Source organism: Rhea pennata, chromosome 22 (assembly GCF_028389875.1).
Source record: "Rhea pennata isolate bPtePen1 chromosome 22, bPtePen1.pri, whole genome shotgun sequence".
Classification (NCBI taxonomy): Eukaryota; Metazoa; Chordata; class Aves; order Rheiformes; family Rheidae; genus Rhea; species Rhea pennata.
Window position 1 is genome coordinate 1,060,981 of NC_084684.1, and position 17,373 is coordinate 1,078,353.

The following is a 17,373-nucleotide window of genomic DNA, read 5'->3' on the forward strand; positions in this document are numbered from 1 at the left end:
TGTCTGGTTTGGGGGAGCAGGCCGTTTACACCAGGACACCAGGCTGGAGCGGGCTGCAGGAGGGGATGGAGGAGGAGGAAGGAGGACCCCAAACGTCCAACCTTTATCAGCTCTATTGCCACTAGGTGACACTCGTGGTCCAGCATGTTTCGCGGCCTCCAGATGTTCGCGGCCTCTGGCGGAAGGCGAGCTGCGACGCGGAGCCGTGAGTGCGGCGGGGCCCCAGGTGCCTTGGCTGGAAAGCAGTGGGCGGCTCTCCCCAAGGATCGAGGGGTCCCGGGGCAGCGCAGAGCGCTCCCTTCTCCCAGCTTGGGGCAACCCTCCGGATGTCCGGCCGCCCGGCGCGGTTGTGCCCTCAGACCGGGAGCAGACGCCGCTCCCGTCACCCAGCCGGAGCCTGAGGGACGGTCCCGCGGGCTCCTGCGCGGGCGGTTTTGCAGCTGCTGGAGCGGGAGCGAGGGGTTCGTGCTAGGGAGGAAGGCAGGAACCGCCACCGCAAAGCGGACGGGCTGGAAAGGACGGACCCCGGCGGGGGCGGAGGTGTTCTTTGCATTAAGACTGTGGTTTTAGGCTGTGCAGCATCCTGCCAGGGAAAGGAGTCCTGGGCTCCCCGCGGCAGCCCCGTGTCCTCCAGGTGCGCCCGGGACCGCGGCGCAGTGCGCGGAGCACAAACAGGCCGGCAGAGCTGCGGCAGCGCGCGAGCTTTCGCAGGGGCGCCGGTGGGACTCGGCCCTCGTTTCAAGGCAGGTTTTTTTTTTTTTTTTTTTTTTTAAACACGCGGCTTCGATCGATTTGGATTCGCTTTGCCGACAAACTCGTCCAACCCGAACGTGCAAAACCTCCCACGTACCTAGCTGTGGAGGGCACGGTCCTGATCCACCCTGCAGCAAGAGCAGGGGAGAGACCCCGAGCCGCTCCCGCGCTGGGGCTGCAGCATGGGTGAGCGCGAAGCAGGGCACGACTTCCTCGCCGAGCGCGGGCCCAGCTGGGAGAAATCTGTGCCGCCGCCGCGGTTTATCCTCGCTGGGAGGCTGTGGCCTTGGGGTGGGTTTTCGTGCCTCTTCCCGGCGCCGATGGGATGAGGCAGTGAGGGTTTCCTGGTGCTGCACGCGGGCTCCCGGGGGAGCTTGTCCCGGTGCGGGTGCCGGCAGCTGTTTCCCAGCGTAGAGCCGCCGAGTGACGCAGAGCTCCCCGGGGTGGGGGTGCTGGCGACGGGCTGGTCCTGGGCACGGAGGTGAGCCCTCTTCTGCACCTCCCCGTCCCTTGCTCCGAGACCGTTTCCAGGGTCCTCGTCTGCCTGAATCGCCCTCATCCGCTTGAAAAACCTGGGTCCTCCCCCAGCAGACCGCTGGGAGCAAGGGGACAAATCTGCCAGGGACAGCAGTCAGCTGCTGGGACGAGCAGGACGAAGTTGTTGAAAAGATGATTAAACCCCCCCCAGGTCTTGGTAAAGAGACAAATTTCCTTGTCTTCCCGGCTGGTTTCTCACCAGTCCCCCCCAGCAGCGCTGCGTCGCGGCTCGTCCCCGCCGGCAATTCACGCCGGGGCCCTTGGCAACGCCGGGATGGCGCATCGCTCCTGCTCCCAGATGGCAGCGGGGGCTCCGCGCCGCGGCGGGCAGCCGGGTACGGCCGCCGCTCGCCCACGCGCCCGGCACCTGGCGGCTTTTAACTCGGCTTCGCAAAACTAGCGGCCGCGGCCGCGCGCCGGGAGCGGAGGAGGCGGCCTCGTGCCGGCCGGCCGGAGCCGCGGACCCGCCGGAGCAGCCGGCGGCGGGCTCGCGGGGCCCCGGGAGGCAGAGCACGGCGCGGGCTGTCTCTTTAAGGCAGAAGAGGGACCGCTCCGGTTGCCACTTTGCGGAGTTCAGAGCAGATGCCTGTTTTCGTTAGCATTTCATTTCATTTCGTTTCATCTCCGCCCCCCCCCCACCCTGCCCCGCTCCACCTCTTCCGAATCGGCATTTCTGCATCCTCGTCTGTGCGGCGCAGAGAGGCAGGTGAGGGGCTGCCCGTGCCCGCGCCGCCCGTGCTGCCGCCCGGGGACGAACGCCGCCGGCGGCCGCCCCCGCTCCGCCGCCGGGCGCCGGCCGCCCCGCGCGCGAGCTCGGCTCCACCGCGACCTCCCCGCGCTCCCCTCCGGGCTGCTCTGCGCCTCGCGCCATCGCCGGCAGCAGCAGCGACCGAGCTGGGGCTCGGGGTGGGGGGGGTGGGGTGCAACGCCCCGGGCATCCAGAGCATCCCTAGTGTCTGGAGCATCCCTAGTATCCGGAGCATCCTGGGAACTGGAACATCCTGGGGACCGGAGCATCCCAGGAACTGGAGCATCCCTAGTATCCGGAGCATCCCGGGGACCGGAGCATCCTGGGGAGCAGAGCATCCCAGGAACTGGAGCATCCCTAGTATCCAGAGCATCCCGGGGACCAGAGCATCCCAGGAACTGGAGCATCCCTAGTATCTGGAGCATCCCGGGGACTGGAGCATCCTGGGGAGCAGAGCATCCCAGGAACTGGAGCATCTCCAGTATCCGGAGCATCCCGGGGACCGGAGCATCCTGGGGAGCAGAGCATCCCAGGAACTGGAGCATCCCTAGTATCCAGAGCATCCCGGGGACCAGAGCATCCCAGGAACTGGAGCATCTCCAGTATCCGGAGCATCCCGGGGACCGGAGCATCCTGGGGAGCAGAGCTGCAGGGATCCAGAGCATCCCGGACATCCCAAGCACTGCAGCTCCCCGAGCGTGGTGGCATCTCGAGCGTTCCTGGTGTCCTCCCAGCATCCAGAATCGTCAGGCAGGGACATCTGAGCGTGGGGGAATTTGCAGGGATGAGGAAACATCTGGCTGTGAGTAACGGGGAGGGAAACCTTGTTCTTGCTGATCGGCTCCTGGGAATGTCACTCCGCCCGGACTGCCAGTGAGGGGGGGGGAGGAGAGGAGGAGGAAGGAGGACACAGCGAGAGCCGGTACTTCTCCGGCGATGATCACCTAGCTCGGGCCACGGGCCGAGAAGGCGCCGCCGGCTCCGCAGCCAGCCCTGCCGCCTGGCTCCCCATGGAGGGCGACGCGGGGGCCCCCAACGCCAGCGCGCTGGGGGAGCGCTCGCTGCTGGCGGGGAGCAGCTGGCTGGCCGCTTTCCTCTGCTTCATCATCCTGCTGACCACGGCGGGCAACTTCCTCCTCATCCTCCTCATCGTCACCCAGCGCTCGCTGCGCAACACCTCCAACTACTTCCTGGTGTCCCTCTTCATGTCCGACCTCATGGTGGGGCTGGTGGTCATGCCCCCGGCCATGCTCAACCAGCTCTACGGCCGCTGGGTGCTCCGGGGCGACTTCTGCTCCCTCTGGTACTCTTTCGACGTCATGTGCTGCAGCGCCTCCATCCTCAACCTCTGCGTCATCAGCTTGGACCGCTACCTGCTCATCATCTGCCCCCTCAAATACAAGCTGCGCATGACCTCCTGCCGGGCCCTCTGGCTCATCGTGGCCACCTGGACCTTGGCCGCCCTGGCCTCCTTCCTGCCCATCAAGATGGGGTGGCACGAGCTGGAGTTTGAGGTCCGGCCCCCGAACGTCACCTCCCGGGGAGAAGAAGACCAGTGCCGGCTGCTGGTCAGCTTGCCCTACGCCCTGGTGGCCTCCTGCCTGACCTTCTTCCTCCCGTCCGCCGCCATCTCCTTCACCTACTGCCGCATCCTCCTGGCCGCCCGCAAGCAAGCGGTGCAGGTGGCTTCCCTCGCCTCCAACGTGGCCGCCGCCGCCGAGCCCGTGGCGCAGGTGATTTTTTTTTCCTTTTTTCCACGAAAAAAAAACCCTCCCAGCGTGGAGCAGTTTTACTTGCTCCCTGTTAGGAAGCGATTTAGGGCCCGGGCGTCATGCCATCCTTCCGCCCCTGCAAGGAGGGAAATAATGGCAATAACATGTTTTTTTTTGTTGTTGTTCTTGTTGGTTTTTGCTCCTGCAGGAGTCGCAGCAGCGAATGCCGCTCGCCCCGGCCTCCCCGGCGCAGGTTTCCCGCACGCCGAGCCAGGCGGCGGCCGCCGGCGAGGGCAGGAGGTTGGCCAACAAGCACAGCAAGAAGGTGCTGAAGGCCAGCCTGACGCTGGGCATCCTCCTGGGCATGTTCTTCGTGGCCTGGCTGCCCTTCTTTGTCGCCAACGTGACGCAGGTAAGCCGGTGCCGACGGCGCCGTCTCTCCCGGGGAGCACCGGCGAGGCAGAACCCTTGGAAAGCCAGGAGGGCGCTGGCAGGCCGCTAATCCTTGCTGTGTCCCCCCCGCCAGGCTGTCTGCGGCTGCGTCCCGGCGGGCTTCTTCGACGTGCTCACCTGGCTCGGCTACTGCAACAGCACCATGAACCCCATCATCTACCCGCTCTTCATGCGGGACTTCAAGAGGGCCATGGGCAAATACCTGCCCTGCTGCCGGCGCTCGGGGGAGCCCCGGCCCAGCGCCGTCTCCCTCTCGGTGAGGAACTCCAACAGCGGGCCCCGGGCGGCCGCGTCCCTCAAGAACGTCCTCACCTTGCAGGCCGAGACCGACTCCGTCGAGTCCGCCGCTCCCACGGACGAGCACGGCTCGCTGCCGGCCGGCCCCGGCCTCCCGACCTCCGGCGCCCGCCCGAGGAGCCTCTTCGAGGGGGAGCCCGCGGACGGGCAGCCGTGGGGCGCCCGGCTCGGCACCCCCGTGGCCTGAGCGCGCCGCCCCCCGGAGCCTTCTGGATATTCAGCGACGCGGTGGGCGTCCAACGTGTCTGCGGCTGTACGGGTAACCCGACAGCAGTAAGTAATGAAATCAGCCTCCCGTTAGCTTTCATCCTACAGCTTCTTATTTTTGGCGCGAGACCAGCGGGCTTTGCTCCGGCAACCCGTCAGTTTTTAGAGCGTGCGATCAGAAAACAAACAGTTTCTTGTCACAAGAATCGAAGCGAACGCTTGAACGGGGCCAAAAGCCCCCTGCCCCTGCTCGCGGCCACAGAGGCTTTTAGCAAATTCTCCCTCAAGTGCCTTGGCGGTGCGGAGCCGGGGTGGTAGTTTCTCGCCGTGCCCTCGCTGGATTCCTGTCCTACAACCCCGCCACGTTACCCACCCGCGCTCGAGACCAGAACAAGCGTTTTTACGCCCCGCTCGGCCTTTATTCGCTACAACCCCCCTCGCAGCAGACGGCCGGCCCAGCGGTCAGCGATACGCCACCACGGTAAACGGCGGACTCATCACAAGCTCCAATAGCGAATAGGTTTCATCCATCTTCTCCACGTGTCTGTGGCCAACATGTATTTAGCTTGGTTTTAGCATCAAGCGTGAAAATAAACACGCACATCTTTCCACAAATATAAAAACAGACTTTGGCTACAACTCCGGGTAAACAGGGTGGACAAACAGATTGGGGCCGAGCCCCCCTCCGGGGCAGGGCCGGGCACGCGGACGCAACCAGAAGGTGCGATCACCGTACTTGCCCCCTCCTGAGTTAATGAGACTTTCTAGATCTGGATGTGGGAAGGTATTTTTACCAACTAGCGCTTGTTTTAAGCCAGTAAAACTTGGAGGTGTTCTCAGCAGGGGGCTTATCCTCTTGCCACGTTCCTGCTAAGTTGCGTTTTCTTGGGTTGAGCAGCAAAAGAGCCTTTTATGGAAGAGGTGGATCAGTCCCAAACGGCTTTGGAAGACTGAGCCTGGCAGGGAACGTTAAGCAAGGTCCCTCCGGTTCGAGCGGGTGCCAACTCACTGTCACGGAAGGAGGCAGAAATCAAACAGATTTATGTTTATCCTCTGCCAAGCATTAGTTTAATTTTAAGCCAATTAAAAAAAAAAAAAAAAACGCAGCCAGGGGCGGCTTTTAAGGCTGGAGACATGTAGGGGACGCGGAACGAAAGTCTCTGTGGGTTGCTGGCTTGCAAAGCCCGGGAGGAAGTTTCACGAAGTAATAAATCATAAAAAGCCCAGTCCGTTTCCTCCTCTGTCTTTCACCTAGAAACTCAAAGCACGTTTCTAGCAGTAACGAGGCCTCTGCCACTCGTTGCCCGCAGCTCGCAGACAGGGAAGCGGGCGTGCTGCCTGGAAAGTGCCCGAGCCCCGGCAGCAGCCCGGGGAAAGGAGCCGCGGACTCGCCGCCCTTTGCCTCCACGGAGCCGAAGGGGCGACGCCGCGACGTGACTGTCGGAGCCTGCGGCGCTCCTGGGCTCGGGAAAACCAAACCCCTCATCAGTCTCTGGTGGAAAGACACTTTTAATGTCCCAGCGAGGAACGCGGCCGCTTCCCGAGGAGCGATGCCGGTGCAGGCGAGGATCGGCCCGTTCTCGCCTGCGGAGCGGCTGCTGGGAAAGCTTTGATCCCGGGACGCTCCGGGGCCGCGGCCCCTCTGTCGGCGCTGCCGGTATTCCCGTGGGAACGGCGGCGCGTCGGACAGCGCTGCCGAGGGGATGGGGCCGTGGGACGCCGGGGCGCAGCTGCGCGAGGCAAAACGCAGCCGGCGGCCGAGCCGCGAAGATCGCCCGCGTCCTGCGGCTGACGGGCGCGGGGCGAGGGAAGAGCTGCCGACCCGGTCGGCCGCGGAGAGCTGCCGGCGCCAGCTCCGCAGGCTCAGTCCGCGCCTGCTGCGCGTTTCCCGCTGGCCTCGCTGTCCGGAGAGCCGGGGCAGGGCAGCGAGGTTTCTCCCAAAGGACGGCCGGAGGAATCCAGGCCCTGGGAAATGCCGGCTGGGAAAGGCTCTCCCGGGAAAGGCTCTGCCGGCCGCGGCCGGCCGCCGTCTCTGCCGGCGTCTAACGAGTCCACGGGCTCCCAGGACCAGTGGGCACCATCAGCCGCGTCCTCACCTCGCACGGCGCGTTGCTCTGCCCGAGCCTCGCTGTGTGCTGCCTGCTGCGCTTTCCTGGCTGGATGGGAGCAAAGGCTGGCGCTGCCCTTCTCGTCGAGCCAGCACTCCTTGGTTTTAACGCCCACGGCTTTCAGGATCGTGTCCATCTGCTTCATGTAGTCGAGGTGGCCGTTCACCTGCGAGCGACAGCGGGAGAGCGCTGTTAGCGGGGAACCCGCCTCACCGAAGCCCCGCACCTCCTCCTCCTCCTCCTCCTCCTCCTCCTGCACTGCCTCTCCTCTGAGAGCCGCCCGGGTACTGAAACGCGCGGCCGCCGCTCGGTCTCCGAGGTAGGAGAGGAGGTGGCCTGCAGTGGCCAGAGACTCCCGGGCAGGGAGATGAGCGGCCTCATCTCGACTCCCGGGCTGAAATCACGCCTCCGCCCTGCGCCTGAGCTCCCTGCAAAAGCAAAGATTCACTTATTTAAATTAGGAGGCAGTCATTAAATCTGACAGTTGTCACTTGAGTGAGCAAAGGCTCCGGGCCAGGAGGTGCTCCGAGACTCCGTTTAAACGTGCACTGGTCTCTCCTTGTGAACACAGCATGAAACTGGGAATCCAGGAGTTATAGGTTCATAAACCAAATTAAAGTCAGCAATATCGTTGTTGCAAAAACACAGCCATTCGGCTGTCAGGTGGTTCCTGTGATAAGATAAACTCTTCTGATAGGGATGTTGGAATGCACCTTCCCACCACGGCACGGGAGGGCGAGATAAACCCCTCTGCGGTGATTAGTAATGTGTGTTAAAGGCTACCTGGGTGGAAAGGCAGCAGCCGCCACCTCCGTCTCACGCGGCCCGTTCCAGCCAAGCTTTTTCAAGCGACTGCAGCCGAGATCCTGCTGGAGACCAGCCTTCGAATCCCCTTTGCTGTGGCGCTCACAGCCAAAAGGGGAGGAAGGGCTCGTGAGCAAAGACTCCCTGGTGTGGGGTGGGGGGTTACAGGGGTTTTTTCCACAGAGATGCAAAGAGCTCGCCGGCTGGCTTGAGGCTATTCCTGCGGCTCGCTGATCAGCTGGCCCTGCACAGGGCAGCGCAGGGGGATGATTTGTACCTCGAGCCATTCCAGCATCTTCGGCAAATTGGAGCAGTTTAATTCCTCCCTAATCCAGCCAGAAAACAACAACAACAAAAGACACATTTGCAGGCGCAGCGAATTCACGGCAGTTGCAGTCCTGAAGCTGCTTGGTCCTATCTGCTCCAAATTTGCTCTGTCACCTCCCTGCTAGCCCAGACCTCGGCGGACTGATTCTGACATCTGCACAGGCCCTTCTTGCTACGTGAGCAACCAGGATTAGCGGTACCCCTGTACGCCACGTCGGAAGCAAACGCCGTGTCGGGCGAGGGCAACGTTCAGATCTCCGAGCAGCTTCTGAGGGGTAACGTTTGGGAACACAGAGAAACTTGGAGCAAAACGGAAGATTTAATCAGCCCGTTAGCAATGCAATATGTGACTTTCATCAGTCCAGATGGCTCAACAGGCTCTTGATATTTTGAAGAGATTAGTTAATTAAAATAACTATCGAAGCACTAATGGACTGGCTGTTAAGATGTTCTCCGGGAAAGCAAGCACCCTTCGCTACGCTGCAGGGGGGCAGCGATGAAAAGGGAAACGAGCAGAAAGCTGGACAAAGTGGGTAGAAACAAGAAAGAAGCAGACTTAAGGCAGGGGTTGAAGTCTCTTGGTTTGCTGTGTTTTGAAGCCGCTCCTTGGCGACAGTCAGTACCATCTACCCGCCTTGGTCAGTGCCTGGGGATTTCTAAGAAGTGGCTTTATTAAGTTTACTAGTCATTAGCCAGAGAGAACCTATTTCTCCTGCCGCCCTAAGGACTAGATTTTCTTCAGTCTTTGGTATCCAGCAGCTTCCACTAAAACAGTGGGGAATTCCTCTTCCTCGAGCATCGCGATCCCCGGGATGCCACGCAGAAGCACTTCTGAACAGCTGGGCTTCTCCTCATGCAACTAAGAGAGGAGCAGAGACCTCTGAAAATCTGTCCCTTACCGCAGACCGACTAAGTAACACCGCTAAAGCTCTTCAAAAGAAACTCGCTCGCTCCTATTTCCAGGACAAGGATTTTAAAGGATGCCTTCAAGCCAAACGCAAGCGCTGAGGAGCTGAATAGCAGGTGGGACTCCCGTGCAGAAGTCCGCTGTGCCGTGACATTAATTCGTGAGCCGTCAGCAAAAGCGCAGCGAGGACGCTATCGCTGCCGCTTTCAAGACATGGCGCCACCCTGGTAGGGAAGCTCAGGCAATCCCAGCTCTCGGACGCCCCCGTTCTTCCATGCAATTCGAGGAGCTGCATTCCTCTGCTGGGCGGGCCGGGCCGGAGAAGGGATGGGACCTTTCAAAACCTTGCAAGGGACAATAAAAACTTTCAAGTGAAACACTCGTTTGACTATTTTTGAGAACAAAGTGCAGGAGGAACTTCAGAACAAACAGAATGAAAAAGTTGCTTTTATAACCACAGCAAAGAGATTTATGTTTGCTATAAGGAAATGAAAACAGTGTGCCTAGGTGACTTCCCATCTGTTATACGTGGTTTTATGGTTGTTTGGACTCACTGTGAGACGCAAACCACCTATACCAATAATTCTGCTGCAGGACCAAGCATAGCACAGGAAAATCTCCACAGAGCTACAGTTTATTGCGTTGTTCAGGTGGATCTATCAATCAGCTGAGAGGAGCCATCATTTCGCATCTTTCGGAAAGGTTTTCAAGTTCAGATCCACTCAGAAGTGTCAAAAGTGTCCTTGAGCACGGTCAGCTGCGCCCACTCAATTCTCACTGAACTCTTTTTGCTCAGCGCAGTAAGTGCCTCTGGTTATGGTTTCGTAAAAACACCATTCTGAACGTACAGGTGCTTTGAACACAAATAACGTCATCGTCTCCGGGCCCGAAACCGACCCACTGGTGGTCTCCATACAAAGGCAAGCGATGGGCTTTGTAACGCAGAAACTGTTACCTGGATTAATGAGAGCACTTCCAAGTGGAGAGGGCCAGGGAGCAGAGACCGGCGGGGCTGAAAAGGGACGGGAACGGCATCCGCGGGCAGTTGCCACGCAGCAATCTCCATGAAACGTGGTGGAGGGAATCTTTGCTCGCTTCAGATCTGACTGCTTGAAGATCCCATCTGGTTTACTTCGAAGTTGTTCTGCGTGGGGTGAAAAGAGTTAACAGAGGGCGCAGCAGTTTCCGACGCTCGGATAATCATCACACCTCGCTTTTCAGCGGTCCTTGCTTCCCCCTGGCGCGTCAGCGGCTTTGTACGTACACATAATGAAACACAAACTCCTCTGGGTGGCATATCTCAACACAGCCAGCTCAGCAGCTGTTGGTATCGCCCCTCGGGCGACTTGGTTTGCTTTCCGCTTCAAAAAGCGGCAGCGAATCTGTCGTCGATGAAGAGACGAACACGACGGTCCCGCGCACTGAAATAAATGTGGGTCACGAGGCCGGTTTTGCAGCAGCGTTGACAACAAAGGGAAGAAACTCAAAAGCCTCTGTGTCTTCCCCCGAACCCCCAGATGGTGATACTGCCTCGAGATCCACGCAGCCCTCCTCTTCCAGATGGCGGCAAGCACCGATCGATTGTAGGACGCCCAAGCTACACCAGCTTATCAATCAAAATACCATCATCTCCGCCAAGCTGGCAGGCTCCTCTGGTCCGAGTTATCCCCCCACGTCAGCGCAAACCTTGATTTTTCACCATAAACCTTGATTCTTCAGTGCGCCGAGCACCTCTTGCAAGATAGAGGACGTTCAGTCCCGCCAAAAACTCCCCATTCCTTGTTTTCTGAAAGCTTACGGGAAAGCCCTAACCCAGTTCAGTCCAAGGAACGTGGCTGGGCTTGGAGGTACCTGGAAAAGCTGGTGGAAGAGCAAAATCCCCCAGCAGGTACCAGCAGGGCATTAAACCAGCCTTAAGAGGCCGTGGTTGAATTCAGTTAAAATAGAAATAAAATCTTTCTGTCTTCGTTCTTAGGGAACACTATTTTCCAGAAGCGAAGAAGGTGAATGTGCTCAGTAATTCAGACGCCGTAATTTAATTTAAAAGATTTACTAAAAAATGTAGGTTTGGTGTCTGCCGTAGGTATCCTTGGCACTACAGGCGTATCCTCAGTCTTACTTAGCAGTTCAGGCTTCCAGCAGAGGTGAAGCTCACAAAAATATATTTCAAGAAAACTTTATAGAGCTAAAATTATTTTGAAAACACTGTCAATGTGATTTGCATTATTCCTCTTTGATGTTTCTATTCCTGCTCTGAAAAACTGATGGAATAGATTGGAGCATGATTCAGCTGAAGCTAACAAGCTTTGCTTCTAAATTATTCCTTCGCACAAATACAGTTCTTGTGAATAAGGGTAAGTTCCTCAATCCTTATTTTGCTCCTTGTTTAAAAACTGCCTTGACTGGTAAAAGTGCTCCTTTAATTACAGCAGTATTTTCTGAGCAAGATGGTAATTTTTATGTGCGCTCGTATTTCAACTAAAGCTTATTAATCAAGTCATTCTCACTTCGGGGATGATAATTAGGGGATCAGACAGAGCTCAGACCACATTCACATTGATGCAATAATTTTTTCCCTGACTTTTTCCATCAGACTTTGAAACACTTTGTGGGAACACGTTGACAATTTTGAGTAAAAAGTGCTTTTTTTTTTTTTTTTTTTTTTTGCTGCCATAGTGCTGAAAAGCTCTGCCGGCTTTACTCTCAATTTCCAGACATGAACGCCAAGAGGACTGTATGATGGAGGGGAGAAAAAGCAGAATATAGCAAGAAGACAGAGGAAGTAAATGGGGGAAATAAGTTCAGGAAGCCTAGAGCCCTGCGGAGGTGAGATGGAGAAAAGCCCATCTCACCTCCTACCTAGTCCCAGATCAAGAAACCAAAGCATGACAGATCATGACAAATTTTAATAACGGCAATTTAAGATAGAAATGACTGTAGGTAGCGAAGGGAGGAAATGACATGGTGGCTGGCAGCGTGATAACAGCTTTCAGCATAGTCACTGGGTTACGAGGACAGAACGCTCCTCCTCGCGCGAACACCCACTCCTGCTCAGCACGAGCGCTGTGCTGTTTCAACGTTGTGCTCCTGACGCAGATTACAGCCTCTCTTCCTTACTGTCTCCACGCCCAGGGCTTTTTTTTTTTTTTTTTTTTCTTTTTTGCTCAGCTGGGTTACACCTGCACCGGACCAAAACCTGGAAAGCCGCTCACAAGACATTGATTCAAACACTGGCAGGAAGGACACGCACCGTTGTCCCTATCCTAACCCCTCAGGGATCTTCCTCCGAAAAACTGGACAAAAGCCACATCACTTGAGCGTTTAGCTTAAATGAGGTCACACCTACGACTGATGCTGAACCCGTGTAAAACAGATACTGATGGGTAGAAGAACCTACCTGGAAGAGTGTGCAGCCGCAGCCAGTAAGTCACCCCGGTGACTAACACCTTCTTTGGTTAGCTAAGGGAATTTCTGCCATCTCCAGGACAACGACCTGTTCTCAATTTATTCATACCTTAATCACCTTTACGAGTCGATGGAGATAATAAACCTGAGTAAAACACTGCGGGGCATACAGGAGATTTTAGCAGCTACGGAATAGTGCGACATCTTTCCTTAGCAATAAAATCTCGTGCAAGCACGTCACACCGTGATTCGCAGCAAGTTTAAGATCTCGATCTTAACGTTGCTGGTAAAATTCCTGTACATTCTCCCATCCACTCACGAAATGCAACGCAGCGGTTTGTACCGCTTATGCTGGAGACCCAGAATGAAAACAGACACCTAAGCTATTACCAAAACAGCCTCTTGTTTTTGTTACCAGTCTTCCTACTCAACTATTTCATTCTCTTCTTATTCCTTGCTTGCCTCCTCACCAAAGACTGCACGTGCATGTGTCATGCCCTCTGCTCTGACCTGTTCGAGCTCACTTAGGTTCAAAACTCTGGTGAGATCCCAGCTTGAGCAGGTCCAAATTCAGCAGGCAGTGCTGAGCTGCAAAGTATTTTAGCTACACTGTGAATATCAATAATACATGTTGGTGTAATTAGAAAATCTCAGATGCATTAAGTGAAACTGCACTACAGCGGAAAACCTCACGTGTCAGCCAAGGCAGTCTTTTCCTTCGTTAACACTTTTTATAGGCTGCTGCAATTAAATCTTCTTCCTGTGTTAGCTGATGGGATTAGAAAAGATGCTCAGAACCGAACAAAAAGAATTATACTGAATTACCAGTCGTGTTCCAACATACAACAAGGCATTCAGAGAGTACAAAGCTAAATTCTCTATCCTTAATTCACCTTACTGTGCTTTGTGTAGCCACTCTTACAGCCTCAAACACTATTAACACTGCTTAAGGAAAACTCCCACTGCTCTTGCTGGCAGTTTTGCTTGAGTAAGGGATGTGCGATTGGGATAGCTGTTTGTGAAGTCAACAGCTACAAACCTGTTCTCTGCGAACCTGTCAAGAGCCGGCACTTTCTGGCTTTATTAGAGCAGTCCTATTTTCAAACACAAGGTACTATAATGTGTCAAGCATACGGGAAAAATCTGATGCAAACTTATGCTGCAGCAGAGAAAGAGGCAACGGCATCAAAACTTCTCTGGTTACAACACATGCAACAGCAAATTACATGCATTGGATTGTATTAGATACAAACATAAATAACCTCTGAATCTGTCTACAAGGTGGCATTTGGTAAGCAAAGCTTTTCTAAGGCGATGCTCCAAGTCCCAGAATTTCAGTTTTGCCCACAGGAATTGGGGTGTCCGAACACTGCACTCACTAGAGCAGGTGTTATGGAAACCCACTGCTAAACGATACGCGCGTGCTCCAGGCACGACGGAGGAAATGAGAAAAGTACTTCTATAAACACACAGTTACGCCACACCATTACGGCACCAGGCTGCTTCTGAGTGGCAGCACGCAGGCAAATTTTGGCACCAGACTGATAAAGCAAAGGTTCATGGAGTGCTGTAAAACGGTTCTCTCTGCCTTTTAGAAGCAGCTATCCCCTGCCTACTAAAGAGAACGCCCAGATCAAGCAATACATCTGTGCTGAAACAAGGAGGGACACCAGACTTTGAGTTTTTGTCTGCCATAAAGTGAAAACAAACGTGTAAGTTAATGGCTCCGTTTGCACATTTTTGGAGAAAGTTTTGGCAGTTTCTTCCTCTGTTCCACCATTTATTGACACTGTCAGCACCCTCCGCCTGGATCCCAAAGGGCAAAGGGTATTTAATATGCATTTAATGGGTGATTCTCTGAGCTCCCTCATGCGATCAACTGCAGTTAGGATCACAGAGAACCCACTGACAGCGCCGGGGCAGGGCTGCAGGGACACACACAGAAGAAGAAACCATTCCCGTGAGTTTTTTCAGCTAGATCCGATAGCTCTTCTGTCTCAAGCACCCAAATAATAAAAGAATACAGCCCTGAGAGCCTAGCAAACAACTAGGCTTGTTCCCACGAAGACCTGCATGTCCCCCAGAGAAGACAAATCTCTTCAGCCTTGGTGGCCACCGAGGAATTGCTCCAGCAATGAATGACTGCAGCACTTCTCCTCTTGCCAGCTGGCTAAGGGAGGAGAGGAGAAGCATGTGCATCTGTGGGATGCTGAACAGGTAGAAAAGAAAATGGGAGTCGGTTCCTTGCGAGACTGAACAGAGGCTTTTTTTTATCTCCTGTTTATGTACTGATTTCTAGCCTGCTTCCTTCCTCCTCCCTTCTCATTACCCAAGTATTTGTCTGTTGTCAGAGGTTTGGAGAAAGCTGCCAAGGAAAGGGAATAGGCAGAGCAGAAGAGAACTTTTCTGCACAAAATAGCATGAGCTGAGCATCCTGGAGGTGCTTCCTACACAAGATGCCTTTCCTTTGCCCAAGTCCTTGCAGCACCTGCCCACGTTCTCCCTTCTCTTCTCGGAGTCCATCACAACACCCCCGGAGCAGCAATGAGATTAGCTGGACATTAAAATTTCTTATGAACGTTTTCAGGAGAGGTCAGTTCCCCAAAACATGACCAAAGAGGACTGAGTGCTCCTAGCTGCTGCTCTTCTGATCCTGCTAGTTCTGTCACCAGGAGAGGCGGCAATGCTCATTTGAAACAAGTGTTTACTTCTGGCTGTAACAACACACATACAACCTTTTGCTTTACAGTTGCCCCAGGGTTCTTAATTAATCCACATTTCACAACCAGAATTAATTCTTTGCTGCAAGTCTCAGGAACGCAGGAAAAAAACCCCAAAGTTTAACGCATGTTGGAGAAAGCATGAATCACAGGAATGCCAAATCAGTTGGATTTCACAAAGCTCAGCGTTTGCATCTGCTTATGGTATTTATGTATGCTGCGTACCTGCCTCGCTGAAGGCCAGACTGCCTTTGAATCTGTTTGCATTCCCTCTGAATGAGAGTATTGACCCCTTTTCTCTGAGAGCATGTGGAAAGAGAAATCAGTAATTCTTGTTTTTTAATCGTTGTCATAAAGAGCGCTTTCCCACTGCTTAGTTACAGCCACAAAGAACACGAAAAAGCTTTTGAAGTAGCTCACAGGGAAAAAGGCAAAACTGTGCCGACGTGCGACACGGATTATTCCAAAAACGAGCTCCTCTGTTTTGCCTTCCATTGTGCAAAGACCTTGCGGGAGAACTTGGCTGTGAAACACATCAGCGCGTTTCATCGCTACGTATCACTGCAGTGGCTGCTCTAGAGATAAAAGTATCTCATATCTTCAGTCCGTGAGCTGTACAGAACAGGGCTCTGGTTTTCTATGTGCTTGGATAGGGAGGGATTTACTCTCAGCCGGGGTTCCTGTGTGTTGCTTCAACAGGAACCTTTGAGTACCAGCATCAGGTAGGCAGGTGCCACCCAGACAATATGGCAATGAAGAACAAGACAAGGAGAATTCAGCCACTGAAAGCATGGGAAAAGAGCGCCTTTTAAAGTCAATGCAAAACTTAATCACAATCTGGAGCCAATTTCACATTGGACTAATCACAAACTAGCAATTAAGGATTATTTGTGTATGTACCTAAAGTAGAAGATAGACTTAGATGCTCTGAGTATTCTTCAAAGCCCCTCCCCTCTTCTCAACAGCAGAATGGTGCTGACTTTGCAAAAAATAACCAGGCTGCATTCATGCTCTTTACTAGACTTCAATCATGCTTTCATTTTACACCTGAGCTTGCAAGTTCGTTCCCAGTTTCTGCTGCAGTAAAATTGCCCAAAGAAACCTAAGCCCCCATTCCTTACTCCCTCGCTCCTGTGCAAATGCTCTGCCTACATTTTGCCTCTGAGCTTAAAAACATTTTTGCAATATTCAAATGTTAATGCAGGATGTAATCTACAATGCCCCATTTGAACAAACAGCAATCAATCTAATATACTACAACTCAATTACTTCCTTGGTTTCTCTAACAGGTGCTGTCAAATAAATCCCCTGAATAAATCAGTCCCATTGTAACCATTAGGAAGGCTTTTATAACTGCATTTGCTGAGTGGGAGGACATTTCTTCTGAGTTTTCTTACTGACAGGCAGATAAAAAAACCCATACTAACCAAGAGAGATGCGCAATAAATGCCTTTGAGATGAATTCCCATTTATACTAAGGTCCCTTAGCCCTGCACTCATTAGAGGACTCTCGGGATACCACAGCAAAGAGAACCAAGCCCTTTGGGTCCAGTCCAGTTTTCATCATGGATGGACTGTGAGATGCCTAAAATACTGGCACTGCCCGTGTAAGATTTTTGGGCTAAACACCTTTGCATCACCAGTGCTTTCCTCTTCTCCTTGTCCTTTCTTATCGCCAGCTGCGTTTCAGCAGGATCTGAACTGCTCCAGCCCTGCAGACGTTGTTGCCAGAGGTCCAGGCTGCGCACCTCCTGTTTGGAGGCGTACCCAGGTCCTCTGCAGAGCCCCAACGTGGTCTCCGAGGGTTGGTGACAAAAATATACACAAGGGAATGATTGATAAGCCCATCTCAGTGCCTGTTCGGCATGCTCAGAAGCAGATAATCAGGGATTATCATTATCGTTCCTCAAAACCAGCGAGAGCTTAATTTAAAAGCACCCCTGGCTTTTTTTGATGTTTAATTTCCACCGAAGCTGAGACTCAGCTGTATTTTCCTGGAGATCTCAGACGTATCAGAGATCTCTACAATCCCTTCGGCGAGCCAAGTTCTTCCAAGTACAGCCAGGCACGCTCACTCCAAGTGCTGTGTTAACATATTTCCTCCTTAGCATCCCTTTCCCGCGTAGGCTATAAACATGCCCACTTCTCAAGCCCCTCTACTTTTCACGTGCCAAGAACCAAAGCTTAATCTGGGAGACAAATACAAGGAAATGGTGAAGCAACTGGCCCCAGTAAATTACTCCTATTGCAATAAGCACTCACAAGGGATTTAAGAACTGGCTTTTAAGCCAGTTAAGAAATGTTTAATAAGCAACTGAGTCCCTCCATCATGTCACGGACTTTTTTCAGACTAGGACTCGGTGTTCCCAGTTCAAAACATTCCATATAAGCTAAA

At 54.1% G+C, this 17,373-nt stretch overlaps 2 protein-coding genes across 2 annotated transcripts in view; one reads left to right on the forward strand and one right to left on the reverse strand.

Moving 5' to 3' along the window:
- The first annotated feature begins 2,215 nt into the window (after positions 1-2,215).
- On the forward strand, positions 2,216-6,053 carry HTR6 (5-hydroxytryptamine receptor 6). Its single transcript, XM_062593325.1, has 3 exons — positions 2,216-3,771; positions 3,959-4,162; positions 4,277-6,053. The coding sequence occupies exons 1-3, from the start codon at positions 3,049-3,051 to the stop codon at positions 4,685-4,687; spliced, it is 1,338 nt and encodes a 445-aa protein (XP_062449309.1). The 5' UTR covers positions 2,216-3,048; the 3' UTR covers positions 4,688-6,053.
- Positions 5,123-17,373, reverse strand: part of TMCO4 (transmembrane and coiled-coil domains 4) — a 45,965-nt gene continuing 33,714 nt past the window's right edge. Inside the window, exon 14 of the mRNA XM_062593324.1 lies at positions 5,123-6,981. Coding sequence (XP_062449308.1) covers positions 6,571-6,981 — 411 coding nt within the window. The 3' untranslated portion in view covers positions 5,123-6,570. The remainder of the gene's footprint in view (positions 6,982-17,373) is intronic.